Genomic DNA, 23,295 nt, shown 5'->3' with positions numbered 1-23,295 from the left:
CCTTATCTCTGTCCAAAAATCTGCCTTACTTGATTGATTGCCAAAGCCAAACACAGACTGATCATCACAGACTGACTCGCAACCGAATCCACAGGCGAACACAACTGCCCCCCAACAAGCAATTCCTTCACTAACTACCCACACGAACACAAACAACCTAACGAGACAACAACCAAACAACCAGCCTCTCTCTCTCTCTCTCTCTCTCTCGAAGACATTGTCAAATGTAACTATTTCATAACTCCTCCATATTGCCTTCCCTGTTACATTTGACAACGTCCCCTTACACTCACAACACCCACACTAAATTGCATTTCACAAAACCCAAGGATGTTTGGATACTGGCCCCCTGGACCTTGTTCAAAGCCCCTCATACACTCTCTCAGTTGCATCGCCATTTGCTTCTTCCAAACCACTTTCTTCCAGATTCCAACTACAAACCACTTTCTTCCAGATTCCAACTATCTCCTCGCTACTGTCCTCCAAAATCCATTCACTATCTCATCTACACCTTCTAGCTTTTGTCCCAATATCTCCCTTATTTCTGCTGCCAAACCACTCAATTCATCCATACTTCTGTTAAACCCTTGCAAAGCTTCATCCATACAATCAACTACTTCCTTACTACTCAGTTCCCTTCCCACTGAAATCTCACTAAACCCTGGCAAGTCAAACCCACACACACTGCCATTATCATTCATTCCTCACTGCCATTATAATTCATTCCTCCAGAGTCATCCGTATTACACGCCTTATCAACAGTTTGTACTCTAACACTGACACCTTTATCATGCAGTTCATGCTTCTTCCTTCCATTCCCTTTCTCTACACTCTTTTGCTTTCTTCCAAACTCTACCAATACTAACTGACAATCTCCCAGCCCCATTTGTTCACTGACACTCGGCTCACATTTATTCAGTTCACCAACACTCAGCTCACATTTATTCGCTTTCAACCCCTCACTCATCCACACACTAGAGGACCCACCCAACTGAAACCCCTTAACACCTAGTTTCACAAATTCCCAGGCTGACTCATCCTCTTTCGCCTACACACATTCGCTACATGACCTTCCATTCCACATGCAGCAAACTTCACACACTGTTCTTTACACATCCTAGCATAATCCCAATTCTTTCCACGGTTGCTGCAAATCACATTTACACGGGTACCCTGACATCTACTAGCTATATGCCCTGTTTGCCCACACCTATAACACTTAATGTCCCTATCACTCTGACACTCACTAACTAAATGCCCCGTCTTCCCACACCCAAAACAAGCTCCTAACACTCACTGACATTGCATCTTCTTATGTCCTGGTTTCTCACACCTATAACACTTCTGTTCCCGCTCACAGCTAACTGATCCTAACCTTCCAACACTCGCACTCCTATCTCTCATAGGTTTCACCAAACTTACATTACTTGTTCTAATGCTCCTATCAACAGCTCGCTCTACCATTCGCCTCAGCCCTTCTAAAACTGCCTCTCTATACTCATAATCTTCCACTATCTCTATGATGTCGTTCCACGTCAACCTTTCATTCGTCCATTGCATTTTCTCCTTGCACTTTAAATTCATAAACTCATATATATACACTCTCTGGTACAGTTGCCAACATCTTTTGCACGACCTCCTTACACTCATCTATCTCTTCGTCCCCAAACTTTTTTCTAACTAATGTTTCCAACCTACAGACATACATAAACAGAAACTCACCAGCATTCATCCTTGCCTCCTCAAAATCATTCCTCCTTCTATACCTAGCACTAATTTTTACCCTCCTAGCCTGTTCCATAATCCTAGTTGTAACACTTCCATACGATATGTCTCCCACGCTCATCATTATCCCATACATATTCAACAAAAATCCCATCAAAAAGCTACCTAACTCTCTTGCCCGAACTCTCTTGTTATCCCCATACTTAGCCACATAATACTTCTCATACTCTCTAAAAACCAGTCCCCTATGTCCCTACTACCATGTTTCCTCATACTTCTCACATCGGGGTGTGATGGTAATTGCTTCCTAGCAAAGAAAGATAAAGGAAAGGAGAACGCATTTTCAAGAAGTTCGGCAGCAAGGAGGCGTTAGCGCAGTGTGTTGGAGATTCCTGTTATCATGATGATTCTAGAATCGGCAGGAGTGTTGTGGATCTCGTCGTTACATGAGAAACGCCGCAATTTCTGATGCAATACCTCGTCTAGATTCATCTAAGAAGTTCTAGAAATCCCTGGAGTCGGTGACGTTCGCCGTAGGCTCCGCCCCCAGAGTGCTGTATAAATACGATGAAAACGAGAGATCACCAGTTTAGTCACAGAGAGCCACAGATCAGATTATCAGTGAGAGATCAGCAGCAGCAGAGATCTTCCGTGAGATACGAGAAAAAAAGAACCGACAAAGTATCAATCAAAAGAAGACTTGTTCGAGTGTTGGTTGGATATTGGTCTAGTCGTCTCCCGGTGTGGACGGCCGAGTTGTCTCTACGTTGAGCAGACTTCGGAGAAGTAAAGGGGAGAGTTCCTGCCTTACGAATAGACTAGTTTCTGCAATACGGAGGCAAGAGGACGTCTGCAATTGTCGCTCTACTTTTATGAAGCCACCTCTTCGAAGTGCCAAACTGTTTAGCAAGTATTCTTATTACCTCACTGTTTCCCCCCAGTTCACGCAGTGTAAGATTCTATCTTTCTATGTAAATAGGAGATACCATTCTGCATTCACCTTTGTTAGTAAGCTTGTAAATAAACCTTTGTTGTGTTAGTGTTTCTTTCTATATTCATATCCCCAGTTTCAACTGTTTGTGTTGATAATTTTTTTTTATTTCATATCGAACCTGAAGCGGACCTCCCTCAGAGGCCGTAACATTGTGTCGACCCTTTCCAGGATATTTCGACACCGTAACATTGTCTCTGAGATCTCGGAGTCCGTAACACGGGGTATTTTCATTTGTCCTTTTACTTGGTTTTCGAAAGAAGTTGCCGATATCTTTGATTTATCTATAGATCTACCAACCCATTTTTCTTTACCCGGTATCATTACCGATACTGCTTTCTTCATGCTGTTCTTTATGTGTATCCTAACCTTAAAACTATTGCAAGATTTTGACATGTATTTGCCTTAGCACCATGTTACGCGCATGAATACACGCATGCGCGAAGGACTGAAAAAAGAAGGCAGGAGGTAGGGGCAACAGCAGCACTCCAAGGAACTTCGCTCCATCAGCCATGTTTAAATGTGTGACTTCTCTCAGTCACATTGACTGAGATAACACGGACGTGCACTCCTGAAAACGACTAGACCAGTATCCAACCAACTCTCGAACAACTCTTCTTCTGATCGTCGGTTCCTTTTTTCTCTAGTCTCTCTCTGACGATCTGTGCTGCTGATCTCTCACTGATATTCTGATCTGTGACTCTTACTGAGGATATCTCTCTGTGACTAACAGGTGTCTCTCTTTTACGATCTCTCTCTCTCTCTGTGACTTGACTAGCTCATCCTTATCCAAAATGTTAGAGCCTAATTCATCTCTGCTTTCTCCTGCTACGACCGTCGTATTTATATGGCACTCTGGGGGCGGAGCCTACAGCGAACTTCACAGACTCCAGGGATTTCTAGAACTTCTTAGATGAATCTAGACGAGGTATTGCATCAGAAATCGCGGCATTTCTCACGTCCCGACGAGTTCCACAACACTCCTGCCGATTCTGGAACCATCATAATAACAGGCACCTCCAACACAATGCGCTAACGCCTCCTTGCTGCCGAACTTCTCAAAAATGCGTTCTCCTTTCCTTTATCTTTCTTTGCTAGGAAGCAATTACCATCACACGCCCCCCAAAAGAGAAAAAAAATGAAATCAATTGATTTTATTTTTTTTTCTAAAGAGAAGCAAAAATTGAACAGCAGGGAAACAATGCAGTATAAAGCTTTAATCCAGTCAAACACACATGCTTCTCCACTCTCACTTACTCGTGCGATAACAGAAAACGGTTATTAGGCTACTCATGCTGAGAAAATCTCTAGAGGCTACCTATAACATTATCCTTCTCTCGTACTTTTTCCTTTTTCTGAACTCTGATTAAAACTTTGAAAGACTAAGACATCTCTTGCGTCTTTCTCAAAACTAATCTCTCTTTCTGGGACACAATTACCAAGGGCACGGGCGGCGGCCAAGGCACGGGGCGTTCTTTATAATTCTGAAACAAATTTACATTTATTGCCTTTGCTCTACTCTTACCCACATTAATTCTATGATATATATTTCCCCTCTCCTCTAACACTGAAAAAGGACCTTCAAACTTATAAGGTAAAAAGGGACTTTCTCTCGAGACTAGTACTAAGACTTTATCTCTTACACACAAACTTCTCTCTTTTGCTCTAAGATCAAGTTTTCCTTTAATTTCCCATTGACTTCCTCTCGCGTTTTCTTTCACTAAGTGCCAAGCGCTTCCGTTCTCCTCCGCTAGTTCCCAAACATCTCTTAAATTGTTTTTATAATACTCAAGATTAGTTATGCAATCATCTCTACCCTTACTTCTAGGCAAAGTTCTGAACATATTTATAAATACATTCTCAAAAGATTTGCCTACTGAAGGAATATTACACAACGGAACTCTGGTAATTACTTGATTCGGTTTCCGGCAATTTGATATTCATGACAGCTTAAAGCATACCTCTTCACGTCATTTTTCATCTTAGGCCAAAAGTACGCCCTACTAATACACTTGAAAGTTTTATTTACTCCTAAATGTCCTTGCTCATCATGTGCTAACTTCAAAACTAGCTCACGAAGTTTCCTAGGAACTACTAATTTTTCTGTGATTCCCCCCTCACTACCTGACTTAGGACGAACATGACACAAAACTTCGTCCTTTACACAAAAAGTTTCCTTACACACATCATCGAGATCATCATCCAGCTCACACTCAAAAATTCGGGTTAGTGTCTCATCTTCTCTCTGCATCTTGACTAGCTCATCCTTATCCAAAACGTTAGAGCCTAATTCATCACCGTAACTATAGTCGATTCATTTAAGGTAGATTCTTGCACCTACGAGACGTTTGTTTGGCGGCCTCTGATTGGCTGGTACCGGGAGGTAGGCCGCTCGCTCATTGTGTCATATTTTCGTCTGTGACTTAGAAAACGTGCAGTATTTTATATTTCTTCATTTATCTCACGTTTTCCAAAAGATAATAAAGTTTTGGTCATACCTAAGGATTCGGTATTAATTGTACAATTAAATAATCTTTTCCTGAAACCAATTAGATAAAACACAAAGGAATTACAACGAGTAAAAATGAAGAGAAAAAATTTCAATCTTTACACCTGTTTTTATTTATCATCGGAATTTTAATAAGTCATACGATCAAGATGAATTAAAACTTGTATGTTCATACAATAAAATCACCCTGAATACGCTGGTGCTTTCAGATTTTGGATGTGTGTAATATGTGAAGAGAAAATGAAGAATATGTCTTATTATTTTGCATCCGTACTTGACTCAGCCTGATATGAAGTCAATCTTTCTTAATAATTTGTTGTTTATTATTTCACTGAGATTATTATTTCATGTCACTCAAATAAGTCTCTGATGTCTCTTTCATTTGAAAATATATTCATAAAATAAAATTAGAAACAATGTTTTGAAACAACCTGATTAAAGTTTAGGCTGAGTTGAAAAGTGTGAAGTCGTCTTTCCACAAAGTTCAACCTCTTTGCTGGATTGAATTCCCCGTGGCCCGCATGGGTCTGAGCTAACGATACCAGATGCATCCATCTGATTATTATTATTTTTTTTTCCTTATCAGATATGCCCAGACATACTATATGATATTGGATTTAAAATGTTCGACAGTTATAATGGAAATTCTGTGTATTTATTTTCAGAAAATGTAATAATATAACATGGTAAATATTGTCGAAACTGCAACCTTTTATATCGCTAATTGGCAACTCAAATCTCTCGCTGATACGAAAAATGCAACGACAACGCCTTGCAGATCTCATTCTCTCAGCAATACCGTCAAACTTGAATCATTTACTGGTGCAACATAATAAGACATATTCTCCACTTTCTCCTCACATTTTACACGCATCCAAAATCTGAAAGCACCAGCGTATTCAGGGTGAATTTGTTGTATGAAAACACAAGTTTTATTTTATTTTAATCGCGTTAAGATGCAAAATCCGACGATAAATAAAAACAGGTATAAAGAATTAAATGCTTCTCTTTTCACTTTTACTCGTTGTAATTCCTTTGTGTTTTATCATGATATTGTTAGAATACAATAAAGTTTTGTACATACTTACCCGGCAGATATATACTTAGCTTATGTCTCTGACGTCCGACAGAAATTCGAATTTCGCGGCACACGCTGCAGGTAGGTCAGGTGATCTACCCCCCTGCCGCTGGGTGGCAGGAATAGGAACCGTTCCCGTTCTAGAACCAGATTTTCTCTTCCACCTGTCTCCTGAGGGGAGGCTGGGTGGGCCATTCATCGTATATATCTGCCGGGTAAGTATGTACAAAACTTTATTGTATTCTAACAATATCATTTTTGTACATGCAACTTCCCCGGCAGATATATACTTAGCTGATTGACACCCTTGGTGGTGGGTAAGAGACAACTATTTACTGAATAGACAGGTAAACAACATACGTTGTAGTAATAAAATAAATAAAACCTTGGTTCCTACTTGTTCAGGGCGGAAGATTCCATGGCTAATGCCTAGGAATCTCCCCCCCCCCCGCCTCGCCTCAAGCCCTAGTCCTCAGCGAGGATGTGACCTATGGCTAAGAGTTCTTGCGGGTCTGTCGATGGGGTCTTATCCATTTACTCGACAGAGCCTCTTACATGACAATATGCCTATGCCTAGTGGCATAATTAAGGAGCACAACACCGATCCCGATCACCTGATCCTAACACGAGGGTTAGTGTCTTAAGTTGAAAAGAGTTATCCCCAAACTCCTTTCAAACAACCCAAAGAAAAAACACGACGTTAACTAAAATTTAACTCACTAGTAAGGATCAGTATCAGCTCCCTATCCCAGCAATGTATCCGCAGACACGTATCAACCAAGAGAGAAGGATCTCTCGTAGGTTATCTTGACATCCTTCGGATATGGGAAGTCAACACAGAGTTGCATCTCCCGTATGTGACAGCTAATATGTCCTTATGACATATTGTTAAGGAAAGAACAAGAATACAGAAAAGCTCGCACTTCATGCGCTTTTAATTCTCAGCTGTTTGAAGGAATCATCAATGCACTTGTCAAGTGCTTAGGAGATCACATTGTCTCAAAGAAGGCCAGGGCATTCTTTGATATAGATCTCTTCTGGGTGAAGCCTGGAGCCTGGCTAGCGCCTCGCGCCTGGCTGGAGCCTTGCGCCTGGCTGGCGCCTAGAGCCTGGCTGGAGCCTTGCGCCTGGCTGGCGCCTCGCGCCTGGCTGGCGCCTGATTGGCTCCTCCCTCCTGGCTAGCGCCTCGCGCCTGGCTGGAGCCTTGCGTCTGGCTGGCGCCTTGCGCCTGGAGCTTGGCAGAAGACTTCATGATTACTGTCTATGAGTCTGCATGCCTCAAGAGTTTCAGCGAGGTAGGGACCTATGACTGACAAACCCTTTCTGGATCATGTCAATGGGGGCTAGCCCTCTTACACGACAGAGCCTTCTCGGATCGTGCCAATGGGGGCTGACCCACTTACATGGCAGAGCCTTACCTGTATCATATCAATGGGGACTAGCCCTCTTACATGACAGAGCTTTAGGTTTCTCTTTACTGGAAGGAGCCTTGCGCCTGGATGGATCCTCAATCCTGACTGGAGCCTAGCCTTGAAGGAGCCTGGCACCTGGATGGCGCCTGGCTGGCTTCTAGAGCCTGGCTGGCTCCTAGAGCCTGGCTGGCTCCTAGAGCCTGGCTGGCTCCTAGAGCCTGGCTGGCTCCTAGAGCCTGGCTGGCTCCTAGAGCCTGGCTGGCTCCTAGCCTGGCTGGCTCCTGAGCCTGGCTGGCTAGAGCCTGGCTGGCGCCTCGCGCCTGGCTTGGCTCCTCCACACTTGCTGGAGCTTCGAGCTTGGAAGAGTCTCTAGGCTGTCTGGCGATGTCCACATCGGACACTCTTATATCTGTCCGATTGTTCGCCTCTGGCGCATTTGCGCCAGGTTGGAGGCCCGCTCCTTCTCAGTATCCGGCCATGACAGAGTTCCTTGGAACTGTCCGCCTCTGGCGTTTTTCGCCTGTATTGGCATTTGGCGCTTGGCTGGCGCTACATTGTCCGAGAGTCCTGAACAATCACATAGTTTATCAGGAGACTGGAGAAGGGTGGAAGAAATTCTTCCCCTTTGAGCTTTTGGCCCCTGGCAAGGGGAGGTGATTTTAGTCAGCTACACCCAGTAGACGACAGGATATCTAACAATACAAGAGAGAAGAGTCTTCCTCCGAGGAGGATCCTTCGTGAACACTTCTTTTGCTAACGAGATCTCTTCTTACATGTTGATGAGGTTCCTCGTTGCAGATCTTCCCTCCCTATCCTTGCCCGAAGGAAGGGAAGGAGTCTGGAAGTCGAAGGAGAGACTGAGCTGAAATTGGGCGGAACCCTGATTTCTAGCTCTTATTGTATTCTTCTGAATACCTTCTGGGAATGCATTTTGAGCCCTCATCGCACCCCGAAGACTCTGTAGGCAAACGTTTAAACCATCTCTTCTTCTGTAGATGAAAATGTAAGTACCCTGCCTGGGCAACTAAACTTCTATCTGAAAGCGTTGCGTCAGGAATAGAGGGATTTAGTTCTTTTGCCAGACATACTATGCTGGCAAGAACCCATTGCCGAGTCTCCATTGAATCTGATGCGAGATTCCAATGCACAAAAAATTCACTTGTCTTCTTGGTCGTTTAGGGCTAAGAGAAACAAAGAATTCCTTCATAAACTTCCTCAAAGTAGTTTGATGAGGAGCAGTTCCATTTTGTCGGAACACGGAATCTGTGGCCACAAAAAAAAAATTCCATTCGAAGTACATGATATCCTACTCTTGTCGTATTGGCGGTATCGTATAGATCCCCCCCCCCCCCCCCCCCCCGAAGATCTTAATCCTCTGTTATCTCTAATTCCCCCTTGTAGAGACAGAGTATAGCCTTTTACTGCGTTCTTTGATAGCAGATATATACATAGGTGATTCTTCCCTCTGAAAGTGAAGAAAAAACCTCGCTATGTGGTTCACAGAGGTATCGGAAGAGGACAGTTTCCTCATTCCATCTAGCACGATCTGCAGCAATTCTATGTCTTAGCCATGACTATTGTCATTTACCTTGAAAAATCCTCTCATTCATGTCCACTTCTGGTCAGTCTGCACGTGGAAAGAAACTCAGAGTGGAGAGGTTTTTCAGGTCTATTTATAATAGATTCTGATAGAATATCCAGATACTCTTGGAAAAGCCTTACGAAACATGCTGTGAGAAGAACGTGACTTCTGTGAATCCAACCTCTCTAAGGCCAAAATGAGGCATTCATCCTCTCTTCCTTTGACGCCCATTTATCTTAATATCTGTTAAGAATTTATAATTAGGGGAAAAAAGACTAAAGTTTATTCCCCTTCTTTAAATTACAGATGTCGTATATTGCTACCTCTCTTGGTTCGAGGAAAGGAAAGCCAGTTCTATAGGAAGCCTGTTCGTCTTCTACCTTGCGAAGAGATCTATGAAGACTTTCCGCAGGTTCTCAAAACTCTTTTCAATAAATGTTAGACATACGTTAACAGTTATTATCTTCGATCGAGAAGGTTCTCACGGACATGCAAAATCTTGCATCGAACCTTTAAGGATCGTTACGTTCCGTGTCTGTTCCCAAATAGGTTCTCTTTTGTTAACGCGAACAGGGGCGAAAAAGAGATTCTCGATGCTCTTTGCGATATGAGAGAGTCGTGGAATTGGCCTAAGTGATTAAAAAAAAATAATTTCATCATTCCTTGTAAGCGACCCTTTCCGATTTTAATGGGTAACGATATCAGGAACGAATCTTGCCGTTACCGAGCCTCCGAGAGGCTACTGGTTTGTTTGTTTGTTTGTATGGTGTTTTTACGTGACTTCCGAACCACGTCGAGAGTGAACTTCTATCACCAGAAATCCACATCTCTCACTCCTCAATGGAATGGCCGAGAATCGAACCCGCGACCACCGAGGTGAGAAGCAAACACCAAACAACCACTACTGGACTCTTAGGTTAATAACTCGCTAAAACGAGAAAATATCTTGGATGGTACTTCTGGCGCAATGCGCCAGGCTGGCGCTTCTGGCGCAATTTGCGCCAGGCTGGCGCTTCTGACGCTTTGCGCCAGGCTGGCGCTTCATTCTAGTTCTTTTAAGGTTATGTGCCAGAACATCTGTGCCCTTATGGTACCCGACATCCTTCACGTGTTAATTCCGTTCTTAGTAGGAAAAAACTTTTATATACGTAGTATAGTCCATTCAGGGAAACAACTTCTGCCACTAAGAGAATGTTTCCCATCCGACTCACCCATCTTCTCTTGAGCAATATCCGATTCTAAAAAGGTTGTGTGCGTTTCTCGAAAGGATGAGATAATTATATTATTTTGTGCTCTGCCGTATTAGACTCCTTTATAATACTGTCACATTGTGGTAAACAGCATTAATCTAGGAAACCTTTGTAAGGATACTAGGAATTCTGTAGCTAACCTCGGTATGCGCATAAGACTTGACCATACCGTAGTCTTAAAGTGAATTCTCTTCTACTACATTCATCTTCTCACTAAGCATGTACTCTAATAAGCCATGCTTTCGTAAGCATGAGAGCATCATATAATATAGAGTTCCGCTGCGTTAGAATCCTTTAATAATGTAACCTACGGTAAACAGCATTGAAAGGTTGTAATATCTTTCTTATTGAAAGCTTCTTAGCAAAAGGCAGACAATATTTTATTTATGTTTGCTTAACTATCCCCTCAATCCGAGGCTAAAACCGCGATTGTAGGGGAGAGACACGGTTAGTTATTCCATCCCGCAGGAGTGAGACATGTAACCAACCACTCATGACCAACACCTACATGTTACTGCGTTGGTCTCTAAGGCGCGATAGCAGTCTCCGTTAGCCGTCTGGCCTTACTCTTCCAGAGTTGCCAGCTACTCCATTAAATAAAGGAATCTTATAAAATTATCGAACTTCAGGAAGTTCTTATTAATGCATATTTAAGCGAAACAAGACTTCGATAAATCTAGAAGCTAAGTAGGTGTTGTCTTAACAATCCCTTTAAGCGTAGTCCTTCCTAGGAAATTCCTGGAAGGATACTGATAATTGAGTTGCTCTACAAAGAAGTAACTACGGTATGTGTGATTTGCCGTATCGTATTCTCATACAGCAGATACTCAACTACCTTCTTTCCCTGCCGAGGTAGATAAAGGAAAAATTTTTACTGTCTTCGTTCTTTTCGTTAATAGAATGATAGAAAGAGTATATATATCTCCTTAAGGAAGGAAGTTAATCCAGGAACTCTTTAAATCTTCGTGATTTCCTCATAAATCGCGGAAGAGACAGAATTCCTGTTCGTCTGTAGGGTTTACGGAAGGAAGTAGATATTTCCTATCCGCCATCATACCCAAACGTCGATGAGATTCTTATAAGAAAAACTCCCAAAGCGCTTGCCTCTTCATAACGAGGGAAGAGCATGAATGAAGGAGTGTGTCCGCATTACTCAAAGAGGAGCCTCGCGACTGACCTCTCTCTCTTAAGAAGATTTGGAATATTCTGGCGCCTGGCTCCTTGCGCCTAGCGCCTGGATAGTCCGCGCGCCTGGAATGTTCCGCACGCTAGAAAGGAGACTCGCTCCTGGAACGTTCGCTTGTGTGGAAGGTCCCGTGCGCCCTGATAGTTCCGAGCGCCTACTAGACCCCTTTTAGAAAGAGCCTCTTGCCCAGAAACGTTCAATGGACGGATCGTTCTGATTGCCACTGTACTATAAGGCTCCTTGCTCTAGCCGTCTGTTTTTCTGTTGCAATTTGCGCCAGGCTGGCGCTTCGTCTCTTTGAAGGCGCCTTGCGCCAAGAAAAAATTTTCTAGAACGCTTTCTAGCGCTCAGTTGCTGGAACGCGGCTCGCGTTTGGTTGTAGGAACGCGGCTCGCGCTAGTCTGTTTTCTGGAACGCGGCTCGCTGCTGGCTGTTGGAACGTGGCTCACGCTAGCTTGCTGGAACGTGGCTTCCTAAGTTCCTGGCTGGCTCTTGCTCAGTGTTCTCTTAGTTTTCAGAGAACGCGCTAGATCATCAAAACTTATACATTCTTCGTCTTTTCGGATGTAAGATGAAGAGACGCACTTTTTTAAGGATGCCTTTTCAATGGCTATCCTTGGCAGTCTGGGACGCTCTACAGAACCTGCCGAGGGGACGCCTGACCGGTGGGGATTCTCTGAAACCCCCTTACGGCTTTCGCACCTTCCTTCTCCCCTGGGCTTGGGAGCTTGAAAGAGGTCTAGGCCTGGGAGCGAGACAGAGCCGATCAGACGCACCCTCCACTGCAATGGGGAACACTAGTAATCACTTCTTACCTTTCAATCGCTCGCATTTTGAGCCACAATCCTTGTCTTCAAATTGCAATTATGAATTTGAAGATTCTGCGAAGTAAGAAGGTGATGAGGATGCAACACTACTAGTACTGTTAATACTCTAATTGCTCGTTAGTACGAGTTTCTAAAAAACTTTTAAAAGAAACGTATCTAGTTACATGCTTTACTGACTCCCTAAAGTAGGAAGTCAGTATATTTCCTCAATCAATTCTAACACTTATTACACATATTAATGAATAAATATTAATATTTCCCTTTCTTGCAAACTATGTGAGTGTCTACCGAAAATTTCGGTAGTTACACGTCATATATTCTTCGAAATTTTCGAAGCCAAATTCATTAAAAAGTTAATAAAAGCGTATGCCGAACCAAAGACCCAGCCTTAACTTCCTGCAAAAGACAGCCAGAAGATCGATGGCGATGAAAAACGAAAATCAAGTCAGGAGGTAGCAACAACATATGTTGACACTACCGCGACAGAGAAAATCTGGTTCTAGAACGGGAACGGTTCCTATTCCTGCCACCCAGCGGCAGGGGGGTAGATCACCTGACCTACCTGCAGCGTGTGCCGCGAAATTCGAATTTCTGTCGGACGTCAGAGACATAAGCTAAGTATATATCTGCCGGGGAAGTTGCATGTACAAAATTATTGATTTCAGGAAAAGATGACTTAGTTGTACAATTAATACCGAATCCTATGGTATGACCAAAATTTTCCTATCTTGAGCAAAGCGTGAGTTGATTGAAGAAATATAAACATAATATTGCTAGTTTTCTAAGCCACAGTAGAAAATGATGAGACTGAGCGAGCGGCCTACCTCCCGGTACCAGCCAATCAGAGGCCGCCAAACAAACGTCTCGTAGGCGCAAGAATCTACCTTAAATGAATCGACTATAGTACTAGATACTGGTACATTTACTACGTTACTCTCGACAGCTACGCCTTCCGTTTGGCTATCACTGTCAACGATAGAGTTAGGTCTCTCAGCCACACTCATGCCAAGATCAACCTCGCTACCTCTATCACACTCGTTCGAATCCACAAACTTACTCACGTTCGAATCCACGAACTTACTCACGTTCGAATCCACGAACTTACTCATGTTCGAATCCACGAACTTACATTCGTTCGAATCCACGAACTTACTCACATTCGAATCCACGAACTTACTCACGTTCGAATCCATGAACTCACTCACGTTCGAATCCAAGAACTTACTCACGTTCGAATCCACGAACAAATTATGATCGTAGTCTACGTCTGTATCTAAACCCGACCTAGTTACTACCATTTCAGGCACTGGAATCTCACTCACAACAGGATTCACATTCTTGGATAAAGCTAAGTCATTACCGACAATAATGTCAACACCTTCGACGGGCAAACTGTCCACAACTGCAAGTTTTACTTCTCCTGACACTACCTGACTTTCTAAATTCAACTTCAACAAAGGACAAAGAACACAAGTGTTAGGAAATTCACCTAACATGACTTTCTCTTCCATATTGATTTCTGCCCTGTTCGGCACACACTCACTCCTTATCAGTGAGACAGCAGCCCCTGTGTCTCGAAGCAAGACTACTTCTCTTGAATCTACTCTTCCAAGAGAAGAAACTACGCCTTCCGACAAAAATTCACGAAAAATTTTCATAGTTTCTCTCATCACATCATTCCTACTTGATACTTGACGAAAGGTTAACTAGAGATACTGGTTTCTTACCGTCCTTCCTTTCTACTGCACAATTTCTCGCAAAATGCCCTTTCCCATTACATCAGAAACACGTTAATTCTGAGCCACTAGATGCCACTTTACTCTTACAAACCTTAGACGTATAACCAGGTTTTCCGGATGTATAACAGGAATAGTCACTTTTACTCGCATTGAAACCTTTACTGCTTTGTACTCAACCAGACCAAGAATCATTTCGTTTCTTAGTAACACTCAAATTATGAGTTAGACTATATTCGTCAGCTAGCCTAGTTGCTCCTGCAAAAGATACTTCTCGCCTATCCTCTATATAAAGTTTAATCTCAGGGGATACGTTATCTTTGAAGTTTTCTAACAATACTAAGTTCCTCAAACTATCAAAATCCTCAACCTTAGCAGAAGTTAACCAATCAAAAAACAACCTATCTAACTTCTTACCGTATTCTACATACGTAATATTTTCATCCTTTCTTAAATTTCTAAATTTCTTACGGTACGCCTCTGGTACTAACCTATACGCGCTAAGAACGGTTTTTTTCACAATATCATAATTATCACATTCCTCCTTAGACATGCAACTATACACAGTAAGCACCCTACCACTTAAGACTGACTGCAAATATAAAGTCCATGTTTCTTTAGGAGAACCTACTCGTTCCATTAACTTCTCAAAACACATGAAATATGTCGTAACATCTTCCTCATCAAACTTTATTACTAATTTTAGCACTGCACTCATACCTAACGTATCAGCTCCATTTTCGTTCTCGCCTGACCGACTGTTACGAGTACTTTCCCTTAACCGAGCAATTTCCAACTCATGCATACGCTCTTTCTCTCTCTTTTCCTGCTGCATTACCAACATTTCTCTCTCTTGCTGCATTTTCATTGCTTCTCTCTCTTTCTCTTGCTGGATTTCCCGCACAGCTGCTCTTTCCTCTCTCTCAGCCGCTCTTTCATCTCTCTCATACTTTTCTCTTTCTTTCTTTTCAACATAGTACTCACAGAGATCATTCCCCTCTAGACCTAGTAGCTTACCCGACTCAATAAACTCTTTCACCATCTCACTCATTCTGATTCTTTCTATATTTTCCCTGTTTCAATCTGTGAGAGTGTTGATATCCTGGCAAGGTCGCCACAATGTTACAGCCTCTGAGAGAGGTCCGCTTCAGGTTCGATATGAAATAATAAAAAAAAAGTTTTCAACACCAACAGTTGAAACTGGGGATACGAATATAGAAAGAAACACTAACACAACAAAGGTTTATTTACAAGCTTACTAACATAGGTAAATGCAGAATGGTATCTCCTATTTACATAAAAAGATAAAATCTTACACTGCATGAACTGGGGGAACAGTGAGGCAATTCAAATACTTGCTAGTCAATTTGGCAATTCGAAGCGATGGCTTCATAAAAGTAGAGCGGCAATTGCAGACATCCTCTTGACTCCGTATTGCAGAAAATAGTCTATTTGTAAGGCAGGAACTCCCCCCTTTTCTTCTCCGAAGTCTGCTCAACGTAGAGACAACTCGGTCGTCCACTCCTGAAGACGATTAGACCAGTATCCAACCAACTCTCGAACAACTCTTCTTCTGATCCTTCGTTGGTTCCTTTTCCCTTATCTCTCTCAGATGATCTCTGATGCTGCTGATCTCTCACTGATAATCTGATCTATGGCTCTTACTGAGGATATCTCTCTGTAACTAACTGGTGCCTCTCTTTTACGATCTCTGCTTTCTCCTGCTACGACCGTCGTATTTATACGGCACTCTTGGGGCGGAGCCTACGGCGAACTTCACACACTCCAGGTATTTCTAGAACTTCTTAGATGAATCTAGACGAGGTATTGCATCAGAAATCGCGGCGTTTCTCACGTCCCGACGAGTTCCACAACACTCCTGCTGATTCTAGAGCCATCATGATAACAGGCACCTTAAACACAATGCTCTAACGCCTCCTTGCTGCCGAACTTCTCGAAAATGCGTTCTCCTTTCCTTTATCTTTCTTTGCTAGGAAGCAATTACCATCACACTCATATACATCATCTTTCAGACTTCCTGCTCACTTTCACTCTCACTTTCGCTACTTCCATTCTGACCTTTCTTACCCTCTTCAGAATACAACAAATCTATTTCCATACACATATCTATATTTTTTGTCATACCTTTCTTACCCCTCTTCTTCCTACCTACTAATTCCCACTTACAACTATCTAAATCATTGTCATCCTGCACCTTACTCTCAACTCTACTCTCATCTTCATTCATTCTCTTCTTATCTTGCCCACAATCCTTACTAATCTTCATCCCTTTAGCCCTTTCTTCACTCTCAACTCCCTTCTTACCATTCTGCTCTGATCTATCCCAATTCTGTACCTTTTCTTTCTTTTCCTCATTTACCACAACCATATCACTTTCCTCACTAACTCTTTCATCTGCTTGTTCTTTAACTTTTTTAATCGTTCCTGGCCCATCACAAGACCCAGGAAACCTACCTCTGACAGCTCCCTCTCCAAAAACCGTTTCATCATTTATTTCATCATCTCTTGCACATTACTCCTCATCAATCCCAACTTTTCATCCATCTTCTCAACCATCCGCTGTTCCACTCCGTTCACTTCTTTCATTTCCACTTTTGCATTCCTTAGCATTCCTCTCATTTCCTCTAACTCGCTCTTCAGCTCCCCACACTCTACCCTTAACCTCTCATTCTCTACTTTCAATCTTTCCGTTACTTCCCTCGACAACAGCAACCTCCTCTGTCAGCCTCTCCACTTCAGTCAAACCTTCCATACTCATTTTCTTCACCAATCACACAACTCACTACACCAATTGTCCTGTAGCTGCCACACCAGCAGTCCCTGTTCGGGCTCCAAAACAATGTGGCATAATCACAACCAAAAAAACAAAAGCAACATGATCTTCCCACATTTACTTTATTGAACACGGCTGACAAAAAAGTTCCCCCAGCCACACTTTCCTCTTTACGTTGCTAATTATGCAGGACAATTGGTTTAATGAGACATAAAACACACAAAACACAAACACATGTATTCACCTCACGCTCGAGACACTCGAGGCGAGACATTGTGCCATCCGCTGAATACAGTTGTCGAGACACAACAACTGCTGAACTCAACACACAAAAACAGACAAGCACCAAAAACCACACAAGACCTCAAAAAACCAACACAACAATCACTACACAAACAAATACAGGCAGTCCCCGGGTTACGACGGGGGTTCCGTTCTTGAGACGCGTTGTAAGCTGAAAGTCGTTGTAAGCCAGAACATGTAAAAAATCCTAAGTAAACCTTACTTTTAATGCTTTGGGTGCATTAAAAACTATGTAAACTGCATTCCTATTGCATTTTTCATAAAAACAACTTCAAAAATTTTAATTATTTTGCATTTTTGGAGTCATATTTCTTCTGGCAAATCAGCATTGTAAGCGTCCTAAACCTGGAAATAATTTCTGATAAATATAATTGAAAAGCATTGTAACCTCGGAACGTCGTAAGCCGAACCCGACATAAGCCGGGGACTGCCTACCAACAACTTGAAAACAACAACAAATACATCAGCTAAGAAACACAACTCACTGCACAAACAACACCAACATCAAAGACAACTTGACAAATCAATACACAAACAACCACCAACACTGTCTCCAACAAACAACTCACAAACATCAAAACAAAATCAAATACAACAGATACTCTTCAGCTCAATAACAACCAGACAGACACATGCACAACAACTATACAATATCAAAATCAATCAAATCACACAACTACAACTAACCATCAATAGACTGCCTTATCTCTGTCCAAAAAACTGCCTTACTTGACTGATTGCCAAACACAGACTGATCATCACAGACTGACTCGCAACCGAATCCGCATGTGAACACAACTGCCCCCCAACAAGCAATTCCTTCACTAACTACCCACACGAACACAAACAACCTAACGAGACAACAACCAGACAACTAGCCCCTCTCTCTCTCTCTCTCTCTCTCTCTCTCTCTCTCTCTCTCTCTCTCTCTCTCTCTCTCTCTCTCTCTCTCTCTCTCTCTCTCTCTCTCTCTCTCTCTCTCTCAAAGACATTGTCAAATGTAGCTATCATATAACTCCTTCATAGTGGAAACAAGCAATCCAGCTTCTAATTTTCTACAGTTTCCATAATGATACATCCTTGAAAAGATGAACCTGTGGCTAACTTTGGAGTTACGTATTCTATTTCTTTTCATTCTCTTTTCTGGTTTCATCAAGGCACAGGCACTCAAGGTCATTCCACCCTGCATTTATCTAGTGAAAATCATCATTCCCATTTCAAACTTTCTGCACTTCCTTTACTGATATATCTTTGAAAAGATGGATCTGTTGTTACATGTAAAGTTATTCTAGTTCTTTTCTCCTTTTTTTCTTCTCTAGTTCCATCAAGTCACAGACTGGTTAACAGCAATGAGTTGTTCAACCTACAGGCCCTTACAAACAACACAGCGGTTAATTAACACTACACACTCATAATTACAAAGAAATTAAAATAGTACTCCCCTCGCTGTACATCAGATTAACTGAAAATTTTTCTTCCATGAAAATAACATAAGAGCACCACTGTGTACCATATTAACTTTATGGGAAGACATAAGAACCACTTGATAAGTAGGTAAGGAGCAATGTAGTTCCCGGTGAGGAAAACATTACCAAAACTCATAATTTGCACATCATTCCCAAAAAGAGTGTTATTCAGTCTTCAGTTACATCAGTTTTCTGTGATATTATAGGCACACATATAACAAAAGGTTTGTTTGTTGCATGGACACAAGCAATTTCAGGGTCAAATAGAATCTGAGCATCATACATATAGTTTTTTTACCTTCTGTCAAATCCTTCTTCCTCACAAATCTGGTATAATTTGGCAGAAAATAAGTCTCTGGCTTGGGGAGGAAGAATCATCATAACACAGGCTAATCCACAATCCCAGTTATGTCTCTGCTGAACATGATCAATACTGAGCAGAAAATGTTCTTCCACACCTCCTCCTTCTGACCCTCCCATGTTACTAACCCACCTGAAATATTTCATCATCAATTAACTGTTTAACAATATAAAGCTTAGCCTTCTATGATAGTCTTCGATGCAGAAACATCAAAAGTTTACAAAAAATAGCAAATTTTTGAAAACAATTTGTATTTTTCATAGGTATACAAACCAGAGATTTTCACGTAGGAGTATCCTCAGGCAAGGTGCAGTTGAACTTGGTAACAAGGTCCTTATCTGGTGGTTAAGGGAAGTGAGAGGGAAAATACCTCTCACTCATTTTTACTCACTAGTACTTTTTCTTAGACCAAAGGAACTGCAGGGTGATTAAAGTGGGTTTATAATAAAGGCTCTGGTTTGTATAGTACATAGGAAAAATACAAAATCATTTTAAAATTTGTTACTTAATCCTAAAAAGAAACAAATCATTGCCTTTCATATAGGACACTTACTTCTTAGGTGGAAAGACATCTCTGATCATTAGAATTGTCATGCTCCCAGTTGTGCATGCAAGCAGGGAAACTGATGACTCCTATAACCCTGGTCTGGCAGGGCACTGGGGATGAAAAAGACTGATCTAGGGAGAGGACTCACTCAAGCAAGGAAAGATATTCAGAAACTCATGTAATTTGAGTGGGGAAATTCAATTAGCAAGGCAACTAATTCTGGCTAATACAAGGTGAAGGGTTCAGAACATAGTTCTACCTACCATCCCCACTATTGAAAGGGAGGGAGGAAGCAGACATATCTCGAGATCTCTACTAAGACTGAGTGGAACTGAAGTGTAGTTACCTGTATCTGGTCCAATTCAGCAGATACTTTAGCCTAGATACTGTTTTAAAAAGAAATAAGTAGGGAAGAAGGTGACCCCCATTACTCCATATTCCCACAATCAGACTTACACTAAACTAAAGTACTCAAGCATGATCATTTTCTATCCAAACAGAGTTGGCTACCTACACAACTTGTTGGGGAACCAGCCACCACAAGTCCCAAGGGGAATATATCTAGGAACTTGTGGGCAACATCACTTAAGCAGAATGAGGTAAAGGTTGTCTGCACTCATTACCTGTGGAACAAAAAGTTCTCCCAAAAACTTAGGACAGCCCTGTGCTCCTGGCTTCATGGGCTCTTGAAAGAGTATTGTGAGGACATCCTCCTCAGAAGAGTCAAAAGCTTGTTATCTCACAAGCCAAGAAGAAAGGGTGTTCCTTGAAACCTTTTCTTGTGCTCACCTGTACTATTGGAAAGGTGCCGCCTAAACTGGATGCAGAGAGTGGGTACTTTTCAAGTATAGTATCATATGGCTCACACTGAACATAAGAGCATTTTGTCCAGGTCATCACCGACAATACAGTCCTGTAGGGAGGGAATCGATAAATTCTGAAATCTCTGATCAAATGCTGGGCTGAGCCATGAACTCAGAAATGAAAATGAAGGTGTAGGATCTCTATCCCTCCAAGTGCCAGACTAGATAAGACAGGCGATGTAACTCCCTCAGTCATTTACCCTAAGCCAAGACTAGAGGAAATACAGTACAGTCTTGTGAGTAGAATCTCTATCTAAAACCTGTGCAAGAGGCTCAAAAGGTTGCCTGGTTAGGCCAAGGAGGACAAGAAATATATCCCACTCAGAAGGAGAGTTCCAAAGGAGGGAAAGACTACTAAAAACTCCTTATGAGCATGGACAGCTCCACTGAGGTGGAGAGATCCCAACCCTTCAGTGTGAAGACACAGGATATGGATGAGTGAATCCTCCACTACAGAAACTGAGAGGAGTTTGTTTTGGCAAAGATGGCTAAGAAAGTCTGCAATCTGCTGAACAGACAATCTGACTGGAGGGACAACCCTTCTATGACACAAACCATAGAAGATGGCCCATTCCTTGATACGTATATGTTCACGGAGTAATGATGGAAGTAACCACACATCTCCATCTGCACTCAGAGAACAGCATTTCTCTCAAAGGCTACACTAGAACACTTCCATCAGTGAAGCTCATTGGGTGCATTGCCTGGTGATGCTTCTGAACATGTGTTGACCTGAAGAATGGGCCAAGGGGAGTCTCTCTTGGCAACCCCCCACTATGAGAGTCCGCTATTCTGAGCATCACTCAGCTTGAGGTCAACAAGGAGCCACCAGGGTCATCCTGTTGATCACTCTGTGAATCAGGCTGAAAGGTGGAAAGGTGTTGGAAAAGCATCTTCCATCAATGTCCATAGATCTGGCACTGAAGAACAGAACGCTGGCAGTTTCTTGTTCAACCTCGTAGCAAACAGCTCGAACATCAAGGACCTACATAGCTCAAACAGCCCTTTCTCAATATGCAGGGATGATTTGAGTTGGTCCAACAGGATGTCCTCCTAACTAAATGCACCTAGCTGACAGCTTGACAGTGTGGTCATCAGCCCACTCATGGATCTACCCTGTCAATTGGCAAAAATGAGACATCTTCCTTCCTTGCTTATTGACACACTACATTACTGTCAATTAGCACTACTCAGTGACCTATCAACTCATCCTAGAATGTTTGCAATGTTAGCTACATTGCCTGCATTCCCAGCAACTAATACCCAAACAATGACCGTCCTTTGTCCACAATCCTGAAAAATATGAGCCTTTCAGGTGTGCACTCCAACTCCCCTTCAATGCACATGTGAATAGGTGCATCTCCAGATGGGGAGTGTTCAATGGAACTCCCATTATGTAGTTTCAATTGTCTATCAACCATGCTAGAGCCTCCCTGGTCTCTAGACTCAGAGGCACAATATGAGATTGCTTCAGATGCCACAGGAGTAAGCTGAAGTGGATCTGGCCAGACTGCATGAGCTTCTCCAAGGACAACAGATGACTGTGGACTATTTGCCAAAGGCAAACTAGTTGTTCCAGTAAGGGCAGGACCTGTACTGTTACTCCCTGACCTTGATCACTCAAAGGTCTCACCACTTAGTCTATGGGCATGCCCTGATACTTTGTCTGCTGCTTGGGACTATGATCTAACTTCTCTCAATTTACCCCATCCACACCTCATAGCAAAAAGCAAGAAGGTGATCCCTGCCCTAGATGAGCCTCGGAAGATGTCAGGACTAGCCAGTTGTCCAGGCAACGGAACAAGCCTATGGCCCTCAAGCAGGCCCAAGGCATGACCAAGGTGAAAACACAAGTAAAGTATAGGAGCTTCTCGGGTTATGACAGAGATACGTTTCTAACGACATGTTGTATCCTGCGTGTCCCATAAAAAATGTTCAGGATGTAATTTTGTCAACATTTGGGCAGTGTACACTGTTTACTTTGTGAAATTCTGCTATATTCTCTTCAATTTCTTTCAAAGCATGGAAAAAGTAGTAAATTTTGAATGTTACATTAATCAAAATTGTATTTTCTTCTTTTTACCTTTGTAACATCCAAAGAAATTCTCTATAATACTGCATGATTTGAAAATACAGAGAAAATAGTAGTTTTGAAATTCAAAACTAGAATTATCTAATCCTTTATAGGGACCATGTCCTAACCATGTAATGTCATAACCCAAGGATTGCCTGTACAGATCTATAGGGCTGCTGCCAGTCTAAAGCAAAGAATCTTTAACTGGTACACAGTCATGTTTTAAACAAAGCAGAAGAGCTTCTCAGATTCCTGATGAATGGGTACTGGAAAGTAGTACATTATCCCTTAGATCTATTAAAAGCATGTGTTTACCCTTTATGATGGACTCCAGCACCGAGTGAACTGTTTCCATCTTAAAACATGTCTGTCAGACAAACTCATTTAACAGGGAAGCTGATCACTGATCTGCAACTGTGTCATTTTCTCCACCAAGAAAAGACGACCATAGAACCATGCAGACTGGCAATCTTTGATTTCTATAGGAACCTTCTCCTTCGTTGCCTCTCCTCAGATGACATTTATAGTGATTCTGGCACCTTGGGAGGCTAACAATAGAACAGTATCAGTGTTGGAGATAGGGGAGGCTGA

At 42.3% G+C, this 23,295-nt stretch overlaps 1 protein-coding gene across 4 annotated transcripts in view; it reads right to left on the bottom strand.

Annotated features, from left to right (window-relative positions):
• The window catches only part of LOC135217906 (protein GUCD1-like), a 241,413-nt gene that overhangs the window by 163,292 nt on the left and 54,826 nt on the right, over nucleotides 1–23,295 (bottom strand). For 3 of the 4 annotated variants that reach the window (XM_064253946.1, XM_064253945.1, XM_064253943.1), the window contains exon 2: nucleotides 19,158–19,352. In XM_064253946.1, the coding sequence (XP_064110016.1) occupies nucleotides 19,158–19,339 (182 nt within the window). In that variant the 5' untranslated portion in view covers nucleotides 19,340–19,352. Of the gene's footprint in view, nucleotides 1–19,157; nucleotides 19,353–19,773; nucleotides 19,830–23,295 lie in introns of those variants that run through there. The other variant, XM_064253944.1, reaches the window with a different exon arrangement.

This window comes from Macrobrachium nipponense, chromosome 9 (genome assembly GCF_015104395.2).
Source record: "Macrobrachium nipponense isolate FS-2020 chromosome 9, ASM1510439v2, whole genome shotgun sequence".
Taxonomy (NCBI): Eukaryota; Metazoa; Arthropoda; class Malacostraca; order Decapoda; family Palaemonidae; genus Macrobrachium; species Macrobrachium nipponense.
The sequence above is the reverse complement of the archived record's forward strand: the minus strand, read 5'-3'. Positions and strand labels throughout refer to the sequence as shown.